The 16,270-nt window shown below is 39.0% G+C and overlaps 1 protein-coding gene across 1 annotated transcript; it reads right to left on the reverse strand.

Moving 5' to 3' along the window:
• Window positions 1–1,105: 1,105 nt before the first annotated feature.
• On the reverse strand, window positions 1,106–15,463 carry LOC139719227 (DNA-directed RNA polymerase I subunit RPA49-like). Its single transcript, XM_071630660.1, has 11 exons — window positions 15,412–15,463; window positions 14,389–14,510; window positions 13,799–13,875; window positions 12,499–12,640; window positions 11,911–12,058; window positions 10,577–10,660; window positions 9,619–9,715; window positions 8,349–8,488; window positions 5,615–5,711; window positions 4,382–4,504; window positions 1,106–1,390 (listed from the first exon to the last, which is right to left on the reverse strand). The coding sequence occupies exons 1-11, from the start codon at window positions 15,461–15,463 to the stop codon at window positions 1,144–1,146; spliced, it is 1,329 nt and encodes a 442-aa protein (XP_071486761.1). The 3' UTR covers window positions 1,106–1,143.
• Between the last annotated feature and the right edge of the window lie 807 nt (window positions 15,464–16,270).

Genomic DNA, 16,270 nt, shown 5'->3' on the forward strand with positions numbered 1-16,270 from the left:
TTCAAAATAATTGAGGTGGGTAAGGCTGGACAGCTACATAGGTAGAGAGAAAAAAACAAAACAAAACAGGTGGTAACTTGGCACTCTCTCACAAAATAAAAATCAAACTTTCAATTCGTAAGTTCGTGCTCATTCTTCCTGTCGATCCTCACAGTAACTTTGTTCATTTTTAGGGAAGAGCTTAGAATCTTGCTCTTAGTGAATGAGAGCTAAAAAAAAACAACAACAACCAAATCTACAGATCCCACTGGACCCCTTTGGCTCCATAATCATTGGGAATTGTTACACATGAACTGGTTGGTACAACTCACACAACAGCTAGGGTGTTTGGAGTTAACCAAAATGCAAGTACAAAAGCTCGGGTAGTCACTGCCATATGCATCCATGTAACCCTAATTAGGCTGGGCTTTTTTGGCTATGCTAAAACCGGAGGGGGGGCGGATTCCGCCCGCCCCTCCACCCACCCCCCAAAAAAAATTTGGCATGCGTGACACCCACGTCATAATCGACAAGATTGTGTCCTAAGATTTTTTGAAACAATCAATTTCTAATCTTAATTAATTAATTATGCAAATTAAGCTCATGATCATATTTTAGCCATTGGAAATTGTCACTGACCACTTTTCTACCATAATTAGCATACAATTAATCAATGAAAGTGATGAATTGTAAAAATAATAAGGTTTTTATGACTTTCATGACAGAGCACTGTGTTCCATAGGAAATGTACACAAAATCACAAAATTGTGCCCGTCTTCGGGCGACATGCTGTGACAAAAATGGGCGTGGCTTTGAAAATGGGCATGGCTTGAACGAAGAAAGTCAAGAAGCCTCGCGACGAAGCCTTCTCAAGTTACAGAATTATAGCGCGAAACGTCAAGGGGGAGGGGGCGGATTTTGCCACCCGGCCCTCTTAGGGGTAAAGGGTGTATTCAGAATTTGTAATATAACCCCTGGAACAGTGCCCCAGGAGTAGTGCAGAGCTACCCATTCCAGTGCCATCTGGTCTCCATTTACTTTTAGGTAACTCACACCGACAGAGGAAGCTAAGGAAGGAGAGGACAACTATGACAACTTTGGTGACAATTGATCCCTCCATCAATGAAGTAACAGCTCTTGACTGTCTAATGCCTCTTGTTGATATCATCTCCGACCCCCAAAGGGTCGCTTTCCAGCCCCCGTAGACATCCTCTGCAGAGGGGCACTGAGTTCGATGAAGAGAGCCTTCTGGGCAAGGCCCTTGGAGATCGGGGTGGTTGCGAGGTCATAGTCGTCATCGTCATCATCATCGGGATCCTTCTTGATTTGTCTCTTTCTCTTCAGCTGAGCCGGGGAAGCCACAGTTTGGGTTACAGTCCTACATCCGATAGCTCTGGCATGAGTGATCAATCTAGGTACAATGCATTGGAAATACAGGGGGATGGTGTGAAAACTTATTCTGGAGAAACAAAAAAATATTACCTCCATCACTCTATAGATTAAATCTGTGCTTCTCAATCATCTTCAACCCAAGGCCCACTTTGGCTCCTATGAATTACTTTTAGGCCAATGGCTATATCAAGTAATTAATCTTTTTTTGATTTTATTTTTGATTGACATTGTGGCCAACCTGCAAGAGCTTCTTGGTCCACTGGTTGAGAAGCAGGGGATTAAATCATTCCCTGTTCATTAGCCCCTGATTAACAGATATCAAATCACATATTTGTTCCAAAAAGGAATTACATGCACATAGTATTCAAAGAAATACTAGTAAACCAAAAATGAAGGAAAGGGAACATAAAATATTTATTTGACCACCATGACCAAAAATATTAATTTCACAAAGGTGTTAGCGTTTCTGAAATTGCACAGTATGAAACCCATTCTGCACTGATAAAGATTCTAAACAAGTAAATCTGGGTAGCAAAGGAGTCTGACAAGCATCAGCTTATCATGCCTATCCTCTTGGCTGCTATGGGTGTCCAACAAATTCGTAAGTACTAGAAAATATCAATTGGCTGTGCCATTGGAGGCTGCACATCTATCAATTATTGTGCAAACAAGCATCGTCCAAAGATATGAATACAATCAGACAGTATGCTAACTGAGAAGAGATGCATACTTGTATATTAAAGGGACTGTACAGTACTGGTTGAGGTGGGGATTCATGTTTTGAACATTCCTAAGTGAGATAATGAGAAACCTCTTATGAAATATGAAAGAGCATGTAATTTTAAGAAGGATTCAACTTCATTTGATGAAAATTGGTTTTCAAATGGCTGAGATTAAAAAAAAAAGTGATATCAATAAAAGGCGACAGGCCAAGCCCTTTATTAGGATCTCTTTGTTTCACCTTGTTTTGGGATATCCCAGCCATTTCAAAACCGATTTTCATCAAATAAACTTTTGATACCCCTTAGAATTGCATGCTCTTTGACATCTCATAGAGTGGTTCCTGAATATCTCGCAAAACGTTTAAAGGTAAATCCTCACCTCAACCAAAACTGTACACACCCTTTAAAAGGAGCATTACATCATTTTGATTTTCTCTCCCAATCCTTGTTGCCAGATATCAACAAGGAAAAGTAGAAATTACGCGGTGCGTAACATATGTCCCCGCCGGAAGTAGCATTTTGTAACAAAATGTGCAATATAGGTAAAAAATCAAGGTCAAAGGTCAAAGAAGTCAAAGGTCAAAATTCTGTGTAGAAGTTTTGAAGCCCTCACCTAGTGCCATCACATAAAGCAAATGGAATCGAAATTGGGTTAGAAATGGCGAAGGAGTAGCATTTTGTAGCCAATGTACAATATAGGTCAAAAATCAAGGTCAAAGGTCAAAGAAGACAAAGGTCAAAATTCTGTGTAGAAGTTTTGAAGCCCTCACCTAGTGCTATCACATAAAGCAAACGGAATCGAAATCGGGTTAGAAATGGCGAAGGAGTAGCATTCTGTAGCAAAATGCACAATATAGGTCAAAAATCAAGGTCAAAGGTCAAAGAAGTCAAAGGTCAAAATTCTGTGTAGAAGTTTTAAAGCCCTCAACTAGTGCCATCATATAAAGCAAACGGAATCGAAATCGGGTTAAAAATGGCGAAGGAGTAGCATTTCGTAGCAAAATGTACAATATAGGTCAAAAATCAAGGTCAAAGGTCAAAGAAGTCAAAGGTCAAAATTCTGTGTAGAAGTTTTGAAGCCCTCACCTAGTGCCATCACATAAAGCAAACGGAATCGAAATCGGGTTAGAAATGGCGAAGGAGTAGCATTTTGTAGCAAAATGTACAATATAGGTCAAAAAATCAAGGTCAAAGGTCAAAGAAGTCAAAGGTCAAAATTCTGTGTAGAAGTTTTGAAGCCCTCACCTAGTGCCATCACATAAAGCAAACGGAATCGAAATCGGGTCAGAAATGGCGAAGGAGTAGCATTTTGTAGCAAAATGTACAATATAGGTCAAAGGTCAAGGTCAAAGGTCACGACTGAAATTCTGTGTAGAAATTTCAAAGCTCCCATGTAGTGCTATCATATAAAGCAAACAGAATCAAAATTGGCTCATAAATGACAGAGAAGTAGCAAATTGAAGATTTTGATCACACACGGACGCACACACGGACACACGGACGGACGGACGGACGGACGGACACACGGACGGACGGACGGACACACGGACACACACACGTACGGAGCCCGTTTCATAGTCCCCTGCTCGAACTCGTTCGGCGGGGACAATAACATATCAAACCGGCAACTTTCGTACTTGTGCAAACTGATATGAAATGTCTTTCTCTACAACATACTTCAAAGCTACACAGGGGGAACTTCATTTCAGCGTTCTCGTCAAAAGACGAGAATCTCCAAAGTAAGGTCACGAAGATTAACATTGAAAATAAAACACAGCATCAAAAGACAAGGAAAGCAAATGGCTGAACTAAAATGAAACACTGGTATGGCTTTATCTCAGCGCTTGTGGAGTCAGAAGTAAAAGGTTGTATCCAAACTAAAGCAGATTTCACTAGAAAACATCAATGCCAAATTCCGCGAGTCAGGTGCTATTCACATAATTAAAGACATGTGAAAATAATGACTCCGATACCAATATGAATGTGACATGCACATATACATTTCTCCGTTCAGTACAGTACTCCACGATAGCGAATTTAACCACTTGTGAAATCGTTGGGAAGTCCCGATTCAGAAAAATTTACACTCGCTAAATATATGGCGTATACAGTAAGTGAATGCAAAACAAGACCGGAAAAGACAAGAGGAGACAAAAACAAGTACAAATAAATAAAAAAAAAAAAAAACCAAAAAAAAAAAAAAAAACCAAAAAAAAAAAAAAAAACAAAACAACAACCAAAAAAAACCCCCAACTCAAACAAAACCAAATCGATCTAGCTGCCCATACTTCTTGACAGGGATGCCAAGGTCTTCGCTAAGGGTCGTGACCTCTGTGTGGAAGCTGTCAATCAGCTGGGCAAGTACCAGGATGTAAGAGAGGAGTTTGTCTTTCAGTCTCTTGGGCAGGAACCTGACGAGAAGATGAAATAGAAACGGTGTACATACAGTCAGTTGCTTTCCTCATTCTACTTTTAAAATTCAGATCACAATACTGTAAAAGTGGTTTCTTTTGCGGTGGTTTCATTTTCGCGCTTTTCGCGCTTTGAAGTTGAACCACGAATTTAACATCACGCAAAAATGTTTTGAACTTGCCCCTTGTTACAATGCTATTGCGCACATGCACACACGAAGATTCCGCGCATTGAGTGTATTGATGGTCAACACACACACAGTGATACCGCGCAATGTAGGTACAAGCATGTTATAAAGTACTTGAGAGACGGGATTTCAGGTAAGCCTGCATTTAATATTAATTTCTATTTAATAAATAAAAGAATAATTGGATTATAGTTTGGGTTTTCATGTGCAAAATAAAACAGCTTTTGCCGACTGCGAATTTAAACACATGCGAAAAAGTCGGCACCGATGGAAACCGCGAAAGTATCTGTACGCGAAAGAAACCACTTTTACAATACTTGATACTGGGTACTTAATTTTTGATATTTCAATGTCTTGATATGTAACACTGTATATTGTAAGATTTTTGCAGTGGTTTGATTTTGTGATTTCGCTCATAGGCACTCTATTGGGAAAATAACAACATGTGAAAGGTATTAACAGAAATGAAAACAAAAGTTGCGCAGTAGAGTATATTATTATAGTAGCTGCGCAATATAAATGTCCTTTATTATTATCATTATTATTATTATTACATGCACGGTCCCAGGCCAGCACATTAGCACTGCAATATCAAGTGACTACTAGTAGTAAAGCCCAGATGCCATAGATTTGTTAATAGCAGTCCCTGGCATGGTCTAAATACTAGCAGTAAAATCTGGCTTATGTTATGCATTTTTCAAACAAAATTGTTCGTTTGAGAAATCACACCTTCTCAATTTTTTTCTTTTGTTGTTGTTGTTGCAATTATTGTAATAATGAAAAGACCACAAAGTGTGAAATTAAGAACTCGTAAAGATTTCCGTCTGTGAAATATAAGTGTGTACAGTACTTGATAGAGTACTCCTTTAGCAGGTCAGTTGCTAGGTAACTACAAGTGGTACGGCGAATCACATCCAATCACCTGTCTTCTCGTTTGCCGTCTGGTGTCGGTACCATCTGCGTGAACGACTCAAAGAGGTGTGCCCTGATGTCTCGTGGGACGCCCGGTAGGCATTTCTCTGGGGATGGACATTCGATTGACAGACAATAAGAAGAATACATGTACGTATACATGTACAAAAACACTGCAAATTCTCTCTCGTATCAGTTTGATTTCTTGCTCAATATTGTCAATAAGCAAAGTCAAAACTACATTCTCAAAACTTGACAGCGATGAAGTACATGTAAAGCAGAGACGGGGGATGTAATCACGTGAGACTTGTTTGATTTTTCAGTATTAACCCTAACTGGGGGGGGGGGGGGGGGGGCCTCCCAGGCCCCCCCCCTCCGGATCTCGGCCGTCGACGGCGCGATCGCGACGAAAATTGGCACACGCATTGCCTATGATGTAATCTAAAGTACCATGAAGTTAATTTTTTCAAAAATTATCATTTTCACTAAATTATGCTAATTTATGCATAATGATGCATGAAATGAGACAATTTGGTATAAATCACTAAATAAAGCTCAAAACAGGCACATTTTTGGTGTAAATATTCTTTTTAGTGTCCTTAGCAAATGTAAGAGAAAAAAATCGCACAATCAGAAAAAATTTCCTAAGTATTTTATTGTTTTTTGAATTTCTTATGTATTTCTTTGTTTTTTCGACTTTATGTTTTTCATTGTTTTTTCAATGAAATTTGTTCCTGACATTGTTCCGAGCAAGAAAATGCATCATTAATTGATTTTAATCAATAAACCCCCAAAATAATCATGCTTTTATGAAATTTGCCTGTAAACACAGTTTGCATTGAAATTGTACACAAATTCACGTTTTTGAGCAATTTTTGGTCTGACATGCACGTGCATATTTATGCGCAACTTCGGAACCGCGCATCCGGGCATCGCAAATTTGGTGTCAAAAGATGCGGGAGACTCGAAAGAAAAAAGTCATGAAACGTCGCGGTGATAGCTTCTCGCGATAGCGATACATCGCGCGAAACATTTTTGCTTGTTATATGTAACCTTATTTCATTTTTTGATTCAACAGAGTTAAAACATATTAAATTCACCTTACCCGGGTGAGTGCGAAAAGTTACTTGCACAAAAATTTCCATTTTTAGGGTACATTATAGACTATGCTGGGACTAGATTATGCTTATGAAGTTGAAAAGCATTTCACTGCGGTGAATGGAGTCATGAGAATTTTCCGTGGCTCTTGGAGCAGAGTAAACTAGAAAAGCACTCTGAGAGTGCAGACCTCCGCCAAGCAGCTACTTCATGATCTTGCTCTTCCACAGAGATCAGTGATTTCCAACCATACGTATGCATGCACCCTAGCATAAAAAATCGCCCGATTTCCCAATATAGAAGCCTTTGTTACGTCATAAGCCCTCAGCTGCGCGGCACACCTCGCCCTAGCAGAAATTATACAACACCTCAGAATGATGTCGAATTGTGATTGGCCAAGAACATGTCACATGACATGCAATAGAAAATACCTATCAAACTCAGTGAGAGTGACAGCCATACAATAGGCCCCTGGCATGGGCCTATTGCACGGCTCGAAGGTACTATAGCACGGCTTCGCGGGGGGGCTACTAATGTATGGCCGCTCACAGAGTTCTGTGGCCGGCTCACAGCAGCAAAGCGCCAGCAAACTACATTGTACGTGCTGGCCCTATGTGCTGGCCGGCTGCGATGCGCTGCCGGTAAGTCTCACAGATCAGGCGCGGCGGAGTAACTGCAACGTTAACGTGTACGCGCAGCTACTTTACCTAGCTAGTTGCATGTATTGCGGCCTTTCTACCTACTGCTGTGTTTTTACTTTTGACTCTGATCTGCTACGTGGACCACAGTGATCCCAAAATCAAGACTTCATTTCAAGTTGAGAAACCGTAATTTGATTATTTTTCTGTGTTTTTATACAAGATCATTTTCGGAAATAGACAAAGTCTAGACCTACTACTAGATCTACCGACATCTCGGATCGGCCTAACAGTCCGGCCTAAACTCGATCTAACGTTAGCGTAGAATGGGTATAGACTCTGCGGAGTTTGTGATTCCTGTGACTGTGTGGTCGAATCATGACGAGTGTTTGAAAGCAGTACACAGGGTGGTTTACAATTCTCGGCCTAATTGTTACATTTATTTTTGGGCCTTCCTGAGTTGGCGTCACTAATTTAGTACTGTGATTGTGGACAAGGTGTTGTATAAAACGAATAATTTATGATTTTGTTCGTGCATTGGGGCACGTAATACCGCACTCGGCGCGAGATTCGCCACTGGTCTATTCAACGCGGCGCTACGCGCCTTGTTGAATAGACCAGTGGCTTATCTCGCGCCTCGTGCGATATTCATGCCCTATGCACTCACAACTCATAAATTATTCGTATACTAGAGCATGCACTTAAGTGTGTGTATGAAAACCTCAAAAATGCGCAGCTTGAACTCCCAAGTTCATTGACCCTACCTGCCAAAATATCGAAAATCCTTCAAAAAAATCCATAAAAATGTGCGGATCACTACCAAACTTTAATCATCTGTTCCTTGTGTCATTCTCAACCTTTCCTGCAAGTTTCATCCAAATCCGAGCACAACTTTTTGAGTTATTCTGCACACAGAAAAACTAACTAACAAACAAACCAATAGTAATGAAAACATAACCTCGTCACTTGGCGGAGGTAACAAGGGAAACATTCTGATCTAATGCTTACTGCCTTTCATGTCCTTTGGATGTGTCTTGTGGAGCTGCATGAGGAAGGAGACGTACACCAGACACACAGCTTGGGTGGTCTGGCGATTCTCTTGCAGGTGGCTAAGGCCAGTTAGGTGGTTCAATACATAATGGGGGTACCTGGAATATAGGTGGACGAACATCATGCTGTTAATAATCCATCATGCCTTCTACACTGATTTTATATAACTTACAAACTTAGTGCTTGCATAGTTTTCTATGTACCTATATGGCAGAGGCATGTTTCTGGAGACTACCAAGCATGCAAATGGCTTTTGCCCAACATAGCAGCGCCTAACATGTGCAAACTCGATTCTAATCACTCATCTGCTACATAGAAGAGCCTATTACAAGGTCCTCAGGGTAGTAAAGTGCTCATCCTTTATTATGCCGTGGATTTTGCAGTGTGTTCTCATTTTTGCCCAATTATTGAGAGTTGACTAATAACTGCAAAAATTGACAACTAAAACAAATTTTGCATCCTGTGATGCAATTACAATTGTCTCACTGGGGTTAAATCTGTAACTTCTGCAAGGGATATGAATTCTGTTGCAGTTCTCAATTGCTATACAACCTCTCCAGTGATTGTCTTCCTCGTCCCAATTTGCAAAATACTACTGTAAAACCAGAAATTTTTGTGTGCATTCTAATTTTCTGAATTTCACAAGAGCCAAGATTAGTGAAATTAAAATGCATGCAAAAGTTTCTGTCTACACTATAATGCATTGGATGCCAGTGACAATTGGCAAAATTTCATGCCGTGGAAAAAATTTCATGCCACAAATATTTCTTACTTTATAGTTTACTCACAAAACATGAGGCAGAATGTAGTATCAAACCAGGCTGTCAACTAAAACCTGCCATGCTACTTTACTGGCATCCTTGAATCCTTCCCCCACCTCATGAAAAAAAGCATATACTGACTGTAGTGTACATGAGACATATCCATTTTAAGGTGATAATCTGACACTTCCATACAAAGGCCATTGTGACACATAACTGATCAGGAGGATTATGATTAGAATAAGTCCAAATGAATGATAAATGTGAATTTGATCAATATCGGGTCAAACAGAAGATTTCAAGTGCTACAGATTCTACTAAAAAGACTCATCCATCACTTTGCTATTACAAGGCTCTTATTCTTGAAGGAAAATGAATTATGTAAGTTTTGTTAACCTTCATGGAGGGAAGGATCTGGAATGAAGAAATGGAGAATATGTGTATCTAGCAGTGTGAGCACAACTTACTTCTTGGAGGCCTTCCATTCAGATGCATTCTTTACAGCACCACTGATTAATTCCTCTGCCAGAGGTTTGAGGATATCCCAATGTGTCGGTGATATCACTGGAAGATTTTATCATCAAGGAAAACAACACTAACGCATAAAAAGACAGAGCAAAGAACAGGCATCCAACTACCAACAGTTTACAGCTAGAGGTATCCAACTATCCTCAGTTTACAGCTACAGGTATCCAACTATCCTCAGTTTACAGCTACAGGTATCCAGCTATCCGCAGTTTACAGCTACCTTGTACAGGTATCCAAGTATCCACAGTTTGCAGCTACAATGTACTGATTCGAGCAAGGGGCTAACACACTGTCTGATGCTCACCGAGATATTAAAACTGTAGTCCCTTAACATTTCAGAATTTCTTGGTACAATCGAAAGCCGAGGCATCCAACAACTCGCACATTTACATCAATTCTGTAAGCATGTGGAAAAGAACACTTCAGATTACTCATATCATTCAAGAAGAATTGTTCTACAAGATTCTGATGACAAAAATTTGACAGGAAGTCAGGGATAAGATAGAAAGAAATTTGTCACATTCAGGTGACAAATAAAACTTACGGAATGTGACCTGGTCTTTCTCCTTAGGTAAACAAGTTCTCAAACTAAAACCAAATTCTGAAAAGATAATAACATGCTAGTCTCATCTAATCTAGGACATAAATATACTCTAAGTATGGTAGCTCTGTATTTGACAATTATATCATTTTACTGATCTTCAAATTAGATACCATGATTCATAAAGGTGAAAAAAAAACCAAAGCATTTCACAATGGGCTCATTAACTTAACCCGTTGGGTAAGGCTGATTTTGCTACAACACGCATTTCCCATAGACACTTGCCCGGGTATACTCGGGACTCGTCTTCAACCGAATAAATTCGCCAGCTGCCTTAAATTTGAGGCAAAGGATACAATCATGAAGCTTGAAGACATCTTGGAGCAATGTAGCTGTCGGGTCATGAGGGGGCAGCAGATCGCTGGTACCTTGATCTTCTTCTGCAGAACAAAATTAAATATGATGAAATATGTACAGGTCAAGAGGGTATTCATAGTCTTTGTCCAATGTTCTAAATCGTTGGAGTGACTTCTTCTTTAAATATGTAGGGCTTAGATGAATAAAGTTTACCAATTCAATTGTAGCATTTCTGACACAATGGCAATATGCAATGACAGAGATACTAATACATTTCATCCTCCTCTCATGTCTAGTTACCAACTAATCAACCTTAAGAAACTATTTGTAACCCGCCACAACAAAAGGATCTGAAAGTCACTGACAGCTGCGCCAAGAAAATTGAGTTTGAGTCAGATCATCAAAACTGGTAAAAACCATCAAATTTCTGCTGTTGGCATAATGTTGTAGTCTAATGTTTCGTTCATCATCTGCCAAAATTTCGAAGCTAACTAAGCAAAGGAAAGGCAAGAAATAAGCGTTTTTCTGGGCCATGATTTTCTGACTTTCAGCAGAACAGAAACATGTCCGAAGATTTGGATTTAGCACCTCAGATAGACTCCGCCCCTAGCAACAAGGGAGTGATCTTCTTGGTCAGTGCGCAGAGGTTGCTATGAGTGGACCTTCTATTGTCTAGAGGTGAAAACTGTCTTACCTCTCCTTGATCACGATTGCGTCGGAAAGAAAACTATGAAGGCAGTTTCCTCCAAACGCTGATTTCCTAGACCACTCGACATGGTCTCATAAAATCATCAATATCTCAGGAATGGAGAACTTTTATGAGTTGTGTGAAATATATGAAATTGAAGCTGAAGAATAAGGGAATAATGTCATGTCATTTTCAGAAAATTGTCTTCCCTCGACTTTCGGATCCTTTTGTTGCAGCGGGTCACATTTCACAAACATCCAACTTCCTGTGTCCATTTAATGTAGCCCTGTAAACTGATGATTCATGGTCATCAACTGACCACTGACCTTAAAAGAGTAACAAAGCTCTCTTGTAAGATACTAAAAGTAGGATATTGCCTCTGAATAAATTACTTGCGATCTGTTTGCTCGAAGATTTATTGTATGATACTCTTCACACATAAAATCATCATCTTTTCAGTCTAATTGCCATTGATTGATTGACAAATCAGCAATCAAAAATTTGTTCCCTCCCCCTTCCCCCCCCCCCCAAAAAAAAAGATTATACAAGTAGTAAACTTGACAAAAATAAAGTTGCAAATATATTGCTTTCTACAGAACCTTCCCCGTTTAGGAAATGAAATGAATGAGGCAAAGATTCACTCACTGATGGGTGTACTTGTCAAGCTGCCTGCATGCGAGAGGGCATTGGCAGCTGAAGATTCCAGGGCCTCTGATCCAACTTGCCCACGAAGCCGGGATTCCATGGCACGCTGCTTCCGAGAGCTGCCAAATGCCTCCGTCAATCTGTCTTGCTGAATTTGCCAAATAAGAATGGAAGGGGAAAACAGAAATGTCAGCCATGTGTTTTGTTAAAGCATCAATATTTAAATGATGCAGCATGCTTAAGTTCTGCACACATTATGATTCATTAGATTACAAGCACAATCCCATAAACTAAGGATGATTATAATTTTTGTATTTTTTTTTTTTTAATTAGTGATTACAAACTTGTCCTGCAATAATCAATACTAGTACTTATCAATGACTGTTGAAATGCCAATTCATTTTGAAAGCCATTTTTCAAGTTACAGCAAACTTGGTGTCATTCTTTTAGGATGTTATGCACTGCATCACCCCTTTCTTTTGAAATCGAACATTACGATTTTATTTTTTGCAGGTCACCCCAGCAACCCCAGTACTGTGAGTTTTTTTTCAAAGGGCAGAATCAAAGACAAGAATTATTTTTCTTTACCTTCTCTGCATAAGACAAATCTTTTGATTCCTCCTCCTCAGCCTTACTCTCCTTCTTCCCAAGCCATGGATGGAGCTCCAAAAGCTGAGCATCATACACCTTCATCTTGCCCCGCTTCTTATCAAGCACACCTACAAAGTACCTGGCAATTGGAATAGTACACGGAATAACTCTAATCATACAACTGTTAATATTAATGCATTAAAACCACAGAGATTCTGAAGAACTTTTACAGAAACCCTGGTGAGTGGTACACTCCATGCATGTCGACTGGTGGCATTGATTCATAAAGCAGAAGGATTTGGATTCTTTTTTTTTTTGTCAGGATGTGAAGAAATAGTTTGATTCACAGTTTCATGCAGAATGAGGGAGACTCCTTAAGTCCGCTATCCTTGATCTTTATCCCACAGAATACAACCAACCAGACACAATGATACTACTACTACTACTACTACTACTACTACTACTACTACTACTACTACTACTACTGCTACTAATAATATTATTATTATCATGACTACTACTAAGTACTACTACTACTACTACTAATAATAATAATAATAAAGCTAACATAGAAGGACTCAATTAGAACTGTACCAACCATTGTGAGAAATACACCAAAACATTAAAGGACAAGTTCACCTTCATAAACATAAGGATTGAGAGAATGCAACAATATTAGTAGAACACATCAGTGAAAGTTTGAGGAAAATTGGACAATCAAAGCAAAAGTTATGAATTTTAAAATTTTTTGTGTTTGAACCGCTGGATGAGGAGACTACTACAGCTTGTGAGTCATAGCGTACAACAGTATAAAGAAAATGTAAAGAAAATTCAACATATTTTCACTTTTTTCGCATAATAAAAGAGCACTTGACTTGCCTCTTTCTAAAGGCAGGGGGAATAATATTACCCATAACATTTGTCGATAACGAGTCGGGGGAATGTGTACTTTTTTCAAAAGATGAAATTTTGTGAAATTCTCTTTATATTTTCCTTATACTGTTGTACGCATGAGACATCTAAGTTATTCAGCCACTGCAGCAGTCTTCTCATCCAGCGGTTACTGCACAAAAACTTCAAAAATGCATAACTTTTGAACGGATTGTCCGATTTTCCTCAAACTTTCAATGATGTGTTCTACTAATATTGCTACATTCTCTCAATCCTTATGTTTATGAAGGTGAACTTGTCCTTTAAGGAAAGGTAGTAAAACATACAATTTACAAGACTGAAAATACAAGAATGAATCTTTCCAGAGAAAGAAAATCAAGCCATAAATGACTTCTTGACTACTTACTTGCACATGGAGTTTGCCTTCGATGCTTGGTCTCCGTAATTCTGTCCAACATACTGCATGGAGTCTCCGTCAGCCACCTGAGGAATTGGTCACACACTGCAGATAATCTTACAAGGTTCACATTTCCATTATGCATAATGTAATGCTATATTAATGGATACTTCAGACATTAAAAAAAAAAAATTTGACCAAAAATAATTTTTCATAAAAAGATATGAAATATCTTCAGCAGCATCTATCTATATTGCGAAGCGTTTTGGTCAGATATTTTCTGATAAACTGTTACAGGCTACTGAAATCCTTGCATCTGATTGGCTGGGAGCAAATTTGTCTGACAAAGTTGTCAGACAAAGTGCTTCATGAAATGCCCCCCAGAACTCATTTAAGTATAGGGCCTGCCTGTGTTTCAACCTTTCATATCTCTCTCATTTTACAAATATGACTTTCATTAATTTTTTTTTTTCACATTTTATTCATTTGACTTTACTTCATCATTAAAATTCAACTCCAACACAGAATATTTGAATCTGAAGTGTTATATTCTGATCATGTGAAGATTCAGGCAAAAGAATGTGATCTATTTTTCTTACCAATATTCTTCTCAAACTTTTCCTAGGATCATCTGACTCTGAGCTCTTGAGAAGTGAAAATGAGGGCGCCTTTCTCCATGCTCCCTCTGCATTCCGCTGAAGACGGCCATGGGAGAACTTGGCTATTTAACACAATATATTGCAAGTCAAACAGATGAAACATATTGATATTATGATTTAATTCAAATCATGCTCTAGCTTGTTTCATGTACATTACATAAATATAAACTATGCCAGCCTGATGTAAGCAGATTTCCTGTTAGTGTTAGAGAGGAATTTACTCAAAACTTATGTACGCATAAGTGACTTTAGGAAATAATACAGATTAGCACAAAAATTAGTAAATTTAGGCCTTTTTTATTAACACAGCAGTTAATCCATTAAGGATGAGCTGATATTGCTTTAATACACATTTACCACCTGATACACAAGATCCACCTGTCCAGCAGAGGGGTCTTTTAATAATTATAATATATATTTATTTTTTTTTGACGTTGGGGGATTCCGTGAAGCCAGACGCAGTCTCCGCGGAACATAACCCCGACGACTAACGCTAGATACAGACCGATCTTCCGGTCAACATATACACGTGCCAAGTATACTAGGAGTAGGGACTATACTTCAACGAGTTGAACTGAAAAGTGAAGTAAACTTTAGCACTGACTGGGGCTGGGTTAGTTGTTTGGCCCACTTTGTTTGTCATTGTGTGGTGTTGGAGCCTTAAAATATTATTGTCATTGTTGTTGCAGTGGAGGCGAGGAGAGCTTAATCATCATTAATTGATTAACGATTTGCAAAAGGTATAAATAGAAAATAATACTTCAGCATGGGCATAAGAAGACCGTGCGGGTAATTTCTCACCTTAAATTAACATAATTTTAAACAAAAAACCCGACATATTTTCAGCATCACAAAATATCTCAGGTATGGGACTACGCAATAATGCTATGCTGAATTGCAACAAATCAGTGACAACAGATTGATTGTGTTATCTTGGAGTGAAATTTTAGTAGTTCATCTCACCAAGCGTAAACTTTTCCTGGTCTTCCTGAGAAATATATGAACACGAAGCCATTTTTGTCTTTCTGAAATGGCCGCTTCACGCTGGCGCTACGCTAGCGCTCGATGATGGACACCACGCTACACACTGCGTGAGCTGAGCTCAACTCGCTGCTATGCTGCACACACACTGCAAAATGCAGTCTGTTGAACATGTGGCCTGGCTGGATGTTGTTATCAGGTGATACTGTGATAAGTGTCACGTGACTAGTTTTGTTCCGCTCGCTCTCATCTCTTCAGTTCACAACACAACTCGACCTGGTTGAAATAAAAACCTCCCTGGTTAACGTTGCATGTAACGTGCAGGTTGTAGTCGACAGGACAGACTGGGCTGCTGAAAACCACTTCTTTGTAACGGGACACCTACCTGCTCATGCTGCCATCAAAATAGCAAAAAGCAAGTATATCTACATTTGCATAGTCTAAACTGCCATAGAGTGTATTAGTTACTTATATTTTATCCAAGTGTAACCTTAGAATATGTAGTCTATTATTTAAAACTAATTTAAATTACACCACCTTTTCTTTGGCCTTGAGTTTCACATCATTTCAATGCTTTGGCCTTTAGTTTCATATAACCGTTACATTATTCAGAAAAAAAAGAGGAAATTTATAAATATTTTAAATAGGTTTAGGAGTGAGTGCCCGAGAATGATCTCAATTCAAAGTTGAACTGTTATGTACGGTAATGTTGCAGCAGTGTTGGGATCACTTGAAGTTGTAGTTTGCAATCGCATTTAGATATTGACACCCTCTGAACAGTGTGCATTTTGTGTGTGCTAGTTTTCTGTGATTGTGCGTGGTGACTATACACATCCCTGTC

The sequence above is a fragment of the Diadema antillarum genome, unplaced genomic scaffold, assembly GCF_040938485.1.
Source record: "Diadema antillarum isolate AM-2024a unplaced genomic scaffold, OU_Dant_1.0 scf00000009, whole genome shotgun sequence".
NCBI classification, from domain to species: domain Eukaryota; kingdom Metazoa; phylum Echinodermata; class Echinoidea; order Diadematoida; family Diadematidae; genus Diadema; species Diadema antillarum.

What these genes read in the sequence shown, in the direction of transcription:
- LOC139719227 (XM_071630660.1), bottom strand. Translation starts at nt 15,463, where the DNA reads ATGGCTTCGTGTTCATATATTTCTCAGGAAGACCAGGAAAAGTTTACG. An exon ending in AAAGTTTGAGAAGAATATTG is followed by an intron (nt 13,876 to 14,388) that starts GTAAGAAAAATA and finishes CCAATTCCTCAG; the next exon opens with GTGGCTGACGGAGACTCCAT. An exon ending in GAATGGAAGGCCTCCAAGAA is followed by an intron (nt 8,489 to 9,618) that starts GTAAGTTGTGCT and finishes CCTATATTCCAG; the next exon opens with GTACCCCCATTATGTATTGA.